This window comes from Podarcis gaigeae (genome assembly GCF_964106915.1).
Source record: "Podarcis gaigeae genome assembly, chromosome: 5".
Taxonomy (NCBI): domain Eukaryota; kingdom Metazoa; phylum Chordata; class Lepidosauria; order Squamata; family Lacertidae; genus Podarcis; species Podarcis gaigeae.
Genome location: NC_139681.1, coordinates 20,429,582 through 20,443,239, shown reverse-complemented (window position 1 = coordinate 20,443,239; position 13,658 = coordinate 20,429,582). Strand labels below are relative to the sequence as shown.

General features: G+C 43.3%; 1 protein-coding gene and 1 long non-coding RNA gene across 23 annotated transcripts in view; one reads left to right on the top strand and one right to left on the bottom strand.

Annotated features, from left to right (window-relative positions):
• Window positions 1-1,248: 1,248 nt before the first annotated feature.
• ZMIZ1 (zinc finger MIZ-type containing 1) overlaps window positions 1,249-13,658 on the bottom strand; it is a 377,100-nt gene continuing 364,690 nt past the window's right edge. For all 20 annotated transcript variants that reach the window (XM_083738291.1, XM_083738293.1, XM_083738280.1 and 17 more), the window contains 2 exons: window positions 8,620-8,868; window positions 1,249-6,314 (listed from right to left, as the gene is read on the bottom strand). In XM_083738291.1, the coding sequence (XP_083594417.1) occupies window positions 6,207-6,314; window positions 8,620-8,868 (357 nt within the window). In that variant the 3' untranslated portion in view covers window positions 1,249-6,206. The remainder of the gene's footprint in view (window positions 6,315-8,619; window positions 8,869-13,658) is intronic.
• Window positions 3,211-13,658, top strand: part of LOC310844388 — a 28,108-nt gene continuing 17,660 nt past the window's right edge. For 2 of the 3 annotated variants that reach the window (XR_014564066.1, XR_014564068.1), the window contains exons 1-4: window positions 3,211-3,305; window positions 7,597-7,633; window positions 8,568-8,807; window positions 10,127-10,221. This is a non-coding gene — a long non-coding RNA (uncharacterized lncRNA). Of the gene's footprint in view, window positions 3,306-7,596; window positions 7,634-8,567; window positions 8,808-9,286; window positions 9,374-10,126; window positions 10,222-13,658 lie in introns of all 3 variants that reach the window. The other variant, XR_014564067.1, reaches the window with a different exon arrangement.

The window sequence follows — 13,658 nt, the reverse complement described above, 5'->3', positions numbered from 1 at the left end:
AGATCCTAGATTCAATCCAGGGCATCTCCAGGGAGCCCTGGGAGGGAGTCTTACCTGAAGCCCTGAAGAGCCACTGCCAGTGAAAACATCCAGAACTAGATGGGCCAATGATCTGACTTGATATAGGTCCACCTGGCATGGTATCATATATTAATAGCAGTCTGTTATCTGAGTTACCAGGGACGTGGGTGGCACTGTGGTCTAAACCACTGAGCCTCTTGGGCTTGCCGATCACAAGGTCAGCGGTTTGAATCCCCGCAATGGGGTGAGCTCCCGTTGCTCGGTCCCAGTTCCTGCCTACCTAGCAGTTTGAAAGCACGCCCCCCCAAAGTGCAAGTAGATAAATAGGTACCGCTCCAGCGGGAAGGTAAATGGTGTTTCCATGCGCTGCTCTGGTGTTGGTGTTCTGTTGCTCCAGAAGCGGCTTAGTCATGCTGGCCACATGATCCGGACAAACTATCTGCGGACAAACTCCAGCTTCCTCGGCCTGTAAAATGAGCTGAGTGCCACAACCCCAGAGACATCTGCGATTGGATTGTCAGGGGTCCTTTACCTTTTTATCTGAGTTACCAGTTCTTATTTAACCAAAATGGTACCACCCATGGAGAAGAGGGAGGGATCCGTATGCTTGAGAGAACTGAAAGGTTTGCAAGAACTATGCAAACTTTTGGGGTGGGGGCAGTTAAGGGGGTACTTAGAAAAACAACAACTCCAAAATAGTATGATGAGGACTGAGCATGTTGAGTGGGCAAAGAATTGACAGTGCTGCTGCCACAGGGAAGAGGATTGTCAGCAGCTGGAGGTGGGGGCAAGAGAAAAGGATTGATAGTGGTGACGTCCATTGCCCAGACCATGCTGAGGACCCCTTGAAATCTGGCATCAGCCCTGCTTCCTGTAGTGCAATGAATCTTTCCCATAGCCTCCTTTGATATTCATCAAGTAAATATACAATTGTGTACATAATAGGCATAGAACATGATCTTCATTAGGACCAAGCAGTATTATAAATACCAGATAATGAATTCCAAGACCTTGCAATGCTTTTTTTTTTAAAAGAGAAGTAGGAGGAAGTTCAGATTTACAAAACATTTGCCCACTAGTCCATCCATCATTTTCCAAATTTATTTAAGAAAAAAAATAACATGAGCAAAATGAGAGTACTTTCAGTGTTACAAGAAAGTATATAAATGTCTAGCAATAGTCAATCTGATTTTTTTAAATACAAAATAACCACATGAACACCTAATATACAGGTTTCATTTGAATACATATTTATTAGATAAATATTAGGTTGTCACATCATCTAACTACATACAGTTTTTCAAGACTAAAAATCACAATTATTTTTTTCTGACCAGTTTTAAAGTATGAAATGATTGCATTGTACTGTACATACAATGTACAAACAAAGACAATGGCCATTTTTGCATGTTAATTCCGATTGTACTTTTTTAAAATTCTCCTCTGATCACAATATCAAAAAATTGTACAAAGTATGAATTTGGTTACAATCTTTTTTATTATTTAATCCCCTTATTTTCTTCATTATTTTTGTAGCACCCTAAAAATACACAGGTGATAAGACTAGTACATTTAAGCTAGTTATTACATGAAGGGAAAACAAAAAAATGCAACAAAATTCTTTTCACAAAGGATCCAGAGTATATTACAAGAAGTGAAACAAATGTGGAGACTTCACAAACGCTAACAAACAGGATTCATTTTCCACATAAGATGGAGCTTCAAGCTTTATTTTTTTCCTGCGAAATAAAAACAATGCACATTCCAAGGAAAATGAATGCATTTCTGTTAACATGTCTCTATTTGCCATTTACATATGTACAGATGTCCCAGGAGTCTCCACTGCAGACATTAGTGTGTTTTCATAATCCTCTAATAATAATTAATAATAATAACAACAATAATAATGTCTTGGCAGTAGAAGTATAAATCTCTGTGGGTTCTTTTCCAGGTGGGTGTCTATAGGGAAACAATTAAAAAAAAAAAACCCCAAAGCAAATGCCCCTGAAACAAGAATTTAAAAAAACAAACAAAAAACCTTTGGTGATATAATTTTGCCCTTCAACACAAAAACAACTAATTCACAGAACAATCATATGTATGTCTACTCAGAAGTATTCGTCAGGGTTTTTTCTCAGTTAAGTGTGCATAGGATTGTAGATGTCTTAAACAACACTATACCAACTTGGTGGGCCTTGTTTCTGAGAAGACATGCATGGGGTTGCTATTTATTTAACAGGCTTTCTCCACATTATAACATGATGGCAGTGAGCACATAAGAAAAAACCAGCAACCTTTTTTTGTTTTGACTATCCTTAAACAGTCCCAGTAATTTAATAAAGATGCTAATGTGGTCGTGTGAGAGAGAAAGTTGGGGGCATTCTGGGTTGACTTCACAAAGGCTGCCTCTTTGATAAATATGCCTTTTGATAAACTATTACGCAAGTACATGGCTAGATCTCAGCATCCATTCACAAACACAGCTCAGGTAGCCCTTGTGCTTAGTCAGTCTGTCTCTTTCTACTGACCTAATCAGTGTACATGAAATCCACAGCTGCCAAAATGTGCATTTAACTGTTACTAGAGAGAAGATTTCATCAAATGATAGAAAGCCTTATTATACCAAATATGTTTGTCTCAGGTGAGTCTCACCTTATGCCTCCTCAACAGGAACCTTTTTATAATGATGCATTTTGATTGCCATCAGCAAAAGCTAAACAATTTTTGACTTTAAAATGGTTCTGTTTCCAGTTACACAGAAACACCCCTCCCCTCAATTTTCAAGTAACTAGTTTTGATAGATGCATATCTAACAGTGGAGGAGCAATGCTAAAAAATAAAATAAAATTCAGTGCTAGAAGCTGAACAGGCAAACGTACAGTATATGGCTTAACATAGGCCTACACAACTTGTGATCCATCAAACTGAATGCAACCCACCCACCACGTATTGTAGCCTACCAGTTGCTCGACTAAGAACATAACAACTCTGCTGGAGCAGGGCCAAGGTTCGTCTAGTCTATTAGTCTTTCACTAGTGGGTCTCACCTGATCTGAGGTGTGTCACAACAGGAGCACTATCACCATGCAAATATATGGCAAAAGAATAAGAAATGGATCCCCAAATGCATGTTTGAGGTCCTGGGTCTGAAAGGTTGAAGACTACTGATAGTCCACCATTCTGCTTTCACAGTGGCCAATCAGGTGCCTATAGGAAACGCACAAGCAGGACATGAGGATGGCAACACTCTCCTCACTTGTGATTTCCAGCAACTGGTATTCAGAGGTATTTTTACTTATCTATTTTTTTTGCTTTTTCAATATACAGTGGAACCGGAAGCTTTATTGCACTACTGGTGGGCCACAATACATGGCTACGACAAGGGTGTGGCATTCGGTTTAGAGCTCATAGATTGTGTGTGAGAGGCTTTTTAAACAATTAAGAATAATGCGTCAAATTATTAGCCTTAGCTGCTCATACAAATGATTTCATTGATTATGTAACTGATGCAGCAAAATGGTGCAGGGGGAAAGCTACTAAAATGAAAAAAGAAAATGCATTTTTAATGGAAGGAAGCTCTAGACTTCAGTGTCACAGTGGTGTCCCATCTCAGTTGTGCCATCATATAATAGTTGTGGCACCAGGTGTCCAATAATAAAGATCCTTTGCTATGTATATACAGGATAAGAAACTATATTCTGTACTGCTTTCCCCTCTTCTACGCATAGGCCAGCATCCTTTTCAGAGGGATGTAAGTGAGAGCCTTAGAAATAGCTTCTTTGCCTACAAAGCAGAAGTCTAGGGTGATACAGGTTATGACAGTCACACTTCCTAGCTCATAACAATTTCTTTGCTGGGCTGCTGAGGACACTGGCCAGATGTAGAATATTTGTTGAAGAAACTGATAGGGCTAATTTATCAGAAGGAAAAATCAATGCTCCCTTAGTCCAAGAACCCTTTACAAAAAGGAAAAGAAAAGAAAAAAGACCCGCTCCCCCTGACTATGTATTTTAAAAACACATGTATATCCAGATCGTGAAAATGTTGAATATAATAATCAAAGACAATACTAAAATATTCACAAAAGGTATTTACAACAGCAATTCTTAAAATAATTGATCTTGCATAATGAACAGCGCTTCTCATGAAAAAAGGAACAAAATAAAAACCTCAATAATAAGGGTGGGGAGGGGAAAGGTAAATGTAGGAACATCTCTACATAAAATGTTTACAAATTCAACACTCCTAACTGGAAAATAATATAAGAACTAAAACTGCCATTTCCTGTAATATCTACAGCAAGGTGCTGTCGACTAGCATATATATATAACAAGATGCAAATACAGCAGTGGTGGTAGATGCTAAGAACAAATGCTCAAAGAATTTACAAGCATGACTTTGGTGAGGAGAGCAAATTCAGAATGGAATGCACAGGTCATGCCATTCGCAGAGGGCAAGGTGGGTGGAGTTTACACACTGAAACCAACACGCAAGAGTTCCATCTGGCACAAAATCGAAAGCCTACTGCTGAAATCAAAGATGGGACTATTGGATTGGATTCCGAACAGGAGACAAAGCAATCAAGGTGTATTATCCACAAAAAAGCAATATTCTGTACACAGTAGGCAGAAGATGAAATGTTGGCCCGCAAGGGCAAAGTTGGCACACATGCACGTCTTAACACACAGGTACTATACAAAATTTATAAAGAGAGAACGACGGAGAGGACGCAGAAATGGGCCCAGAAGTGACTGGAAGCTCATGCAGGAGGGAAGCAACCACATGAGAAGCACAAATACCACGGAAGCATTGTGGCACGAGAGCCTGCTGTACGGTGGTACCAAAGGAACTTACTGTTCCCGTGCCCATTATCCTTGGAAATCTATTTTTTTGAAAAGAAGAGGGAAAAGGTCCTGGCAGCTAAACGATACAATAAAACTGAAAAAGAGAAACAAAAAAAAAGGCAGAGCCACATAACACAATTTGGAAAATGCAAAGCAAACCATCGGAGGGTGGGGGGAGAGATAAGGTGACTCTTATTGCAAACGTCTCCTTCAATTCTAAACAACTGTGAACAGTTTTCCCCTCTATCTCTCTCCCTGCCCCCAAATATCTTGAAGTGAGAGCTCTTTTTCTCCACACTTCTGCCACATTTTCCTGTTAGAAACTGAGCAGTGATCTAACTTCGCAGGTTACAAAAATTGAAAGCTCTTGGTGATGGATCAACGATTTACAGTTTTTCTCTTCTCCTACTTCATATGTGAATATGGTCTGCCCCTTTTTAATAGCTGGCTGCTTTATTGTCACAAAAGGCAGTAATCTGAAACCAAATACCTTAAGAAGAAGAAAAACAGAAAGGGAAAGAGAAGGACAGAAGAAAACAAGGTGTCCACGTATCTGTTTCAGAGCAAGGTAACTACCCTTCCTCTAAGAATAGTAAAATAAAAAAGATTGCTACGATTTAGAAAAGCACGCTTGCCATACCCTGGAGATTCACTGGACTCTTCCACAATGGAGAAACCACTGTCTTAAGAAACAGATGCCTCCCTTGGCTGCATTTTGTATTTTTATCCTACTTGTGACATCTTTATTGGTTTTTTTGTGCTTTTTGGTATTTGTTTTATGTTTCTGAGTTTGTTTGGCTAGTCTAAATGTGCTGCCAAATAAGTTTTGTCCTTATTGTGTCCGACAGAAGTGTACTGGGAGAGGGAGGGAAGGAACATAGTGGAAGAGACAATACAGCATTAGGGCAGGAGGGAGAGAGAACTTAATGGAAGAACACAAGTTGGAAGGACTTTCTGAAACTGGTCGCTTAGCATAGTTCTGTTGCCTTTCTTCTCTTGCTGAGACTGGTTTCTACTGGGCTGCTTCTCTCTAGGCATATCCCAAAACTCTTTTATCTCTCTGCATAATTAACAAGTGAGGTTTTCCACAGCTGCACAATCGATCTGTGAAGTAGAGTGGCAGTCTGTGAGGTCACCACCTTATTGTCCTCTTGCTTTTCCCCACCGCAGTTGACGAAGCTTGACTCAAGCAGTTCTGAGATGAAGTTAAGTAGGGAGTGTGCACCATTTGCTTAAGTTGTGAGTTTGTCCTTGTGAAAAAAGGGTGGCTTGGGATTCCTCACTGTGAAGCTACAGACTTGTCAAACAAGTGCGAGGTGTTGGGGACAAAACACAGAAGGCTTCAGTTGTTCTCAAAAAGAGAAAGAAGGTCATCATTGCTATTGCTTGGTAAGTCAGGAGGATCCAAGTATGAAAGTAGCTCATCTGGATTCGTGAGTTCTGGAAGCAGCTGGAAAAGAAAGAGGAAATTTTGAAGGCAGCAGCATCACAGGCGTGAAGTAGCCGGCAAATGGCATGTTTTTCGCTCCACATTTGCTGGCAGATAAAGCTCACAAAATGTGTCTGTAAATTTTCTTGATGGGTAGAGAAAAGAGTCCTTTATATATGATAGTCAGCCCAATTACAGGAAGAATTTCCACTCCAGTGCTACATGGTTGTTGGCACTGTGATCCTCTATGGAACTGAAGCATTATATGGGCTCCTGTGCCAAGAAACACTTTTCTGAGTGGCCCCCTCCCTACCATATAAAAAATTCTCTACACCTACAAAAAAATTGCATGTGGTGCGGGGAATCTAGCTCAAATCTCTCTCCCTAGCATGTTGCTTTGTATGCACAGGGGAGCTTTTCATGTGGCAGAGCATTCAAATATTCACTCCCACCTGAAAAGGTGCAGTTCAATAATACACAGGGCTTCTGCCCATTTGTTTTAGCTCTAGGACACTCTGACCTGCCTTGTAAGTTATTTTGTGCCAAGGTAGTACTCAAGTGTGTGGCAGAAAGCCAAGATGAGGTGGTACAGCAGCCTCACAATATTATGGGCAGTTTTCCACTGTGGTCAGCGTATCTTTGTCAGCCACTCTTGAGAGCCTTTACAGGTGAAAAGCGGGTTAAAAATACTGCAAATAAATAAATATGGCATACAGATAATGCAGCACATTCTGTAAATGGCATCTATGAGCTATCACCACTTGAAAAGGTTAGCATGTATATAAGATGGTCTGTAGGGGCTTCTTTAAAAGTCACACACAAATATTCTGCATTTTAGTTTCAGCTATGATACTTCCTAGGAGAAAGTGTAAATACCATGTACAGATTAATATGCTGTGATCTCACAAACAATCCTATTGTTGAAATTCAGAAATAGTTTGTTTATCCTTTGGGTTCTATTTCTGAAAAGGTTTAATTTTCCTTAAACCTTAACACATTCACTCGCCAACTAGTTAATACAGTATAGTTAAAAGTGAATCAACGCTGCCTGGTGTGACTATGTCCAGTTTAGCTAATATAATGTGTTCCCTTTGAATCATCTGTACTGTACCTTACAGCAGTCCTGAAATACATGAACAGATGTAAGTCAGATACCTGTTGAATGAAAATATTTCAACTCTGGCTTGACAGTGATTCAAAAAGGCTTGCAATTATAATTCATAGTGTTCTCTTTGGCCAAGGCCACAGAGACTGTAGCTGTATAGTTGTCATAGCCTTCACCAACAATCTCATTTGTTTTCAGGGCACCCAAGTGACCAATATCCTTGGACAAGTAGAATGTAAGTTGATATGAAACTGTGTGGGTTTTTGACTGTAATGAAACCTTTGTATGGATGAGAATTCCCCACCCCACCCTGGCACACATCCTGGAGCACTTTTCTACAAAGTCTTTTGCACACATGGCTGCTTTTCTTCTCTTTTCTAAGAAGTCCTTCTTTTTGCAAAACCTGTTCCTTTGTTGCCTATAGCTTATTTTGTCCTAAATAGCAATAGAATGTATGGTTTTCTTGTGGACCAAATGGCATCTCCTCCTCCTAGGAGGGAAATGCATGGTTTCTATTGCTAGGTGCCAAACTACAGCACAACCCTGGTAACAAGCCTTACCATCTTAAAACACTAGTCAAGAAGGGAGAATCATTCAGATGTTCCCATTCAGAAACAAAACACATTTAAAAATGGAAACTTACACAAGTCTGCTCCCAGACTCAGCCACAGATTTCAACATTCTATGTCTGTTGGAAGAAAAATCTCTCCAACACTCAGCCCTTCAGCTTTTTAACAGCTGGATGGCCCAATAAATTATAGAAGTATTCCATTCTTTTTGAAAATCAAGCCTGATGACATTTAAGTCTAAATAAATAATTATTTATTAAAGTGTTTTAAATAAATAAAGTAAGTAAAGTAGCTGATTGCTCAGGGTGGTATTCAACTTCTAAACCCCATCCCTTTTTAAAATGTATGTTAGTCAGATAAGTGCTATATAAACATCAATAATAACTAAAATGTTTTGTGGCCTATTTCTCACACAGAAAGCTTGTTTTCCCCAAACCCGGCCCCTGCCTACCCACCCTTGCCAAGGGAAAGACACCACTAGCGTGACATGGAGTCTGAGTTGTCAGCTGTAGTGAAGAAATGCAAGAGACAATGCATAAAATGAGGGCATGTGCTATGAAAGCTGTTCCTTTCTTTTTATTATTTTATTAATTCCTGCAGAAACTGAAGGCACATTCTAAAGCAAGCAGATGACAGAATGACACAAACTTACATCCAGCGAAGGCTCCGGCATATCAGATGTCCCCTGCCCACCAGCCTGACCTTCTAAGGCTGAGGAGGGGTTAAAGGCCAGGTCATTGTGTGGATGGTTGCTAGGAGCGGCCTGTGGCGGCTGCCGGGACGGCTGGGTAGGAGGACCGCTGTGATGTAATGGCTGCCCTGACTGGCTGCTGGGATGAGGTACGTGCAAACCTTGCTGCATGGAACTATGGGACTGATCAGTGCTGCCGGGATGAGGGATCTGCGGAGGAGGAAAGAAGCAGGAAAGGAAAAGTGAGGCTACATGGTACAAGGCTCAGAAATGGCAGGGGGAGGAAATAAAATCTTTGTCACTCTAAATTACTTTATCATTAATACAAAATGCTTGGCTTGGACAGGCGTTTGCCGCCAGGGGGAAAATGATGTGCAGGACCATGAGCCCTCAGAATTTAGGAGGTGTCAGTAAAAATAAATAAATGCATGGGATAAAAGGTAGCTTGGTAGGGGACCAAAATTCTCTTTATCCAGACCCTGCCCTGAAATTGTTAGGATGGTGGAAAAGATGGAAGTATACATTTACTTTCATAACACAAATCTTAATCATCTGGGAGGAGAATGGCTTTCTGCACATTTATTTGGAGTGGGCAAACTTAATCAGTTCTGCTGTGGTTTTCATTTAGTCACATCTTCTGGGGAAAAGGCATCCCCATCAAAGAAGCAGCTCTTGACAGATGTTTCCACAGCAAATTCACCTTAAGCCAATTAAGGTACAGAAACTGAAACATGGCATTTCATGTAGTTCTCATAAAAATAAAAATACCCTCCAGATATTGCTACTGGGCCACACACAGAGATTAATGAGCATGCATGTCTGTATCTAGTGAAACGTGTGTTTGTTTCCTCCTCTTGTCCAGGCCACCTTTTAATGCCAGAGCATGCCTTGCAAACTGACTTTAGCACCATGGAGAAAAATAAGTGCATGAATAGTTTTAAAGGATGTCCCCTACTTCAGCTGACATAAAGATGCAAAAAGATAGCATGAGCACAAAAACACAATGCAAATGAAGAGAAAGTGCAAGAATTCTAGAACAATAGAATAACTTCTCTAGGAAGAAGTTATTCAGTTGTCTATCAAAGAGATATCACTGGTGGCATTTACTCATTTAAGGGACCCAACCACTTTCAAAGACTAGGCGCTAAGATGGACTACTTGCTTCTTCCAACAAATCAATAAATTGAAAAGTGTTGGAAGTACGATGCTAAAACTGAGATCTGCATCCTTAGAGCAGCACCCATGTGCTTTGATATACCATGCTTGGTGATAAAAAAGTGATACTAGGAAACAAACTGAAGTAGCAGGGTGGAAGTAGGTTTATATAACGCTGAAACTCAGTGCTTCACCAAATTATTTATTTTTAACAAAAACATAACCATATGAGAGTATTAGCTGCATACAAATACAGGGGGAAGATACATAAATACATTGGCCAGTTTAGCATCAGTTCTTTTCTTCCTTACAGGTGAATGCTGCAAAAGTGAAGACTTCCATGCTATCAGGTGGGAGAGAAGGCAACGTGTGCTTATGCTTCTCCTTATTCCAAGAAGCCAGCTCCTGGTGAGCCAATTTTTTGCTCTCTACTTTCCAAAGGGATTTAAAAGAGCACAGAGGCAAATAGCCTCATTGTACATGCAGACATCTCTAAGACAGCAACATTTAATTTGACAGTTTCGTTTGGGGTATATAGTACCCTGGTCTGCAACTAATCCTGTCAAAGGGCCACAACTGCATGGGTGGGAAGATGCAGGGGATCATGCCTTCCCTACAAATGGCCTGCTGTTTTGTTTTTGTTTTAATCTCCCTCTTTCCCCTCAATATGTAAAGCAGGAAGTTGAGGGGGAGAGGCTGTGAGAGATGGAAAAGTTAAGTTGTCCATGCTCCTTTCTGCCATCACCTTCCCTTATGTGGTTGTGCCAAAGGAGCAGGCTCATAAATTGGCCCTCCCTCTATACTTGGAGGGGGAGTTCAACGGACCTATAGCTTTTCCTTCATGCCTCCCCCTGCCTCTCACACCTGAGGAAGTCAAAAGGGAAGGGTGATAGCAGTGGGATCTCACATCAGTACAGAGAGAGGGAAGAATACAAAAAGTATATGCTATCATTTGAGAAGGCACACATGGGCCAATACCCCATATTACAGTACACTCCAAAATGGCCTGCTACTTAGATCCTTTCCTTCCCAGCCAAGGCTGGAAACTGAGGAATCGGGCTTCTGCACTTGCAGAAGCAGGAAGATAAGACATTTCCTTTACTGGTGACTAATCCACCAGTACAGATGCTAATAGGCGGGGAAGTTTAACTAACTAACTAACTAACTAACTAACTAACTAACACTGGGTAAAGGACATTTTTGGAAGGGCAGAGTAGTAGCACTTCATGTATTTTTTCCTACTAGACCCCCAAGATATAACAATAAGAGCCAGGTGTAAAAGACATAGTCGGAATTAAGCAGGGTGCCTCTGAGCTCTTTCTGAATCTAAGGTTTTGTTTTCAGGAAATTAACAGAAAGGATAGCTTTCTTCATTTTATTAGCTTGATATAAGTAGAAGAAATGGGCTTGTTCTTGTTGAACGTTTGGGAGTGAGACATTCTTGCTGATCCAGTGCAGATTAGGCCTGGGTGATGTATCGCCCAGGACTGGTATGAGGGCAGATCGCAATGGTGGCTGAAACTGCCACCGCTCCCGAGTCCCTCTCCCTTGGCGTTGTTAGCAGAGGGACTTGGGAGCAGTGGCGGTTTCACCAAAGATATACCGCTGAGTGAAGCTGCCATCACAGTCTGCCCTCATACCGGCACAGAGGGAGAAGCAAGCTGCATCGGTGAGGCGTGATACAGCTTGGCTGAGGAGTGTGCCACTGCACTTCCTTCAGCCAAGCAGTTTGACGGAGATCCTGACCACCACTGGCTTGCACAAGGGGTGGGGGCTCCATTAAAGTGCTCCTGCTCACCAACTGAGGGAGCCCCATCCTTTTCCTGCTCACAATGAGCAGGAAAAAGATGGAGCACCCTCAGCTGGGTAACGGGTTGCTTCGTGTCCCCCAGCTGAAGAAGCCTAACGGAGCCTCCAGCTTGTGCAAGCTGGAGATGGGGGGGGGGGCTCCCTTAGACCTCTGTGCCAAGGCAGCAGGTCTGCACTTGCCTCGCCAGGGAGGGTGGGCTAGGTCTTTCCCCCTGGGGGAAGGCAGCCAGGCGGTGCAGAGGCTGCTGGGCCCAGCACTTGCTAGCCCTGCTCCACACGGCGCAGATAGAGTGGCTTGCACCCTGTGCCTTGAGGAGCGGTGGTGATGCTGTGGGACAGAGCTGCAGCTACCTGGCTTATTCCCTCCATCCCCAGTGCCTGGAGCAAGCTGTACTGGCCTCAGCTCCTGGCCAATTCAGCTTGTTTCTCCCTCCGTTTCAATGTTTTGATATTGAAAAGCTGACATCGCCCAGCCCTGGTGCAGATCACCCACAGATTTACCAGTAGGGCAACTATCTACTCACTAGGGCTGGGCGATGTTGAAACAAGGGGCATCGGCCCCAGCTGGCGAGGCGCTGGGAGAAACTACCTCAGCTCTCACGGTGGGAACTGAGGAGCGTCTTGTGGGCTGGGGACAATGCAGCTGGCCCCAGCCTGCTGCTTAGCTGGGGGGGTGGAAAGCCCTGGCTTCCAGGCTGAGGGACCCCGACCTGGAAACTGCGCTTCCCTCGACAGGGAAGTTTAGAGGAGGCTCACCTCCGCATCAGAGCCTTGCTCTGCCTGGCTGCCTTCAGGCAGTGCTCCTTTCCCTGTTGAGGGGAGCACAGCCGTGCATCCCTCAGTAGAAGAGTGTGGTGGAGCCTGCACCTTCCTAGCTGAGCAGCCCTGACCCAGCTCCTGTGCAAGCAGGAACTGGGTCGGAGATCTCTCAGCTGGGAAGCGGGAGCACCTTAATGGAGCCTGCCGCTGCCAGCTTCTACAGGCCACCAGCAGGTTGGGGACTCTGTAAAACTGCTTGGCTGAGGCAAGGGCAGCAGCGCACGCCTCAGCCAAGCAGTTTAAAGAAGTGGAGGGAGGAACAAGCTTACACCTCACCCAGGCAGCTTGTTTCAGTCTCTGCCGTTATGAGGGGCAGACCGTGATGACGGTTTCACTCAGCGGTATATCACTGAGGAAACCACTGCCGCTTGAGTCTCTCTGCCTCCAGCGCCGGCAGCTTGTTTCTCCCTCGGCCGGGTGATGGAGGCAGAGGGACTCAGTGGTGGTTTCACCAGCGATATACAGCTGAGTGAAACCGTCATCGCTGTCTGCCCCTCATACTGGTCCTGGGCAATATATCACACAGGCCTACTGCCCACTCCTGTTCTAGGCAGTGTAGGGCTCCTTTGTATGATTCACAACCCCCAGCTTATTTTTATATTACCTTGTATCTTGACATTACAGTAAAAACATTTACAGTGCTTGTTACTGGCAGATGTAGTTAAAGTGCAGGTGATTCTTGAAACAAGGTTTCTTCAGAAATTCGTGATTGGTTAATTTATTACTGACTGATTTAACATTTCATGTTTTAAAATTATGCCATTGTTCTTTATGCTAGTGTAGTAGTTTTGCTTTTAATAGCTGTCAGCTACAGTGGTGCCCCGCAAGACGAATGCCTCGCAAGACGAAAAACCCGCTAGACGAAAGGGTTTTCCGTTTTTTGAGGCGCTTCGCAAGACGAATTTCCCTATGGGCTTGCTTCGCAAGAAGAAAGCCCATAGGGAAATCTCCGGGAACCTCTTTTAAATGCTGGCGGTGGGGACCAAAGCCTTTCCCCCCCCTCCGGCCTTCAGAAGAGGTCCAGGAAGGCCGGCGGGGGCCGAAAGGCTTTGCTCCCCACCGCCAGCATTTTAAAAGCGGTCCGGGATAGCAGGGAAGCGCTTCCCGCTTTCCCGGACGGCTTTTGAAGGCAGGTGGCGGGGGGGGGGGGGAGAGCAAAGACTTTTGCTCCCCCGCCCGCCTTCAGAAGAGGTCCTGGACCTCTTCTGAAGGCGGGC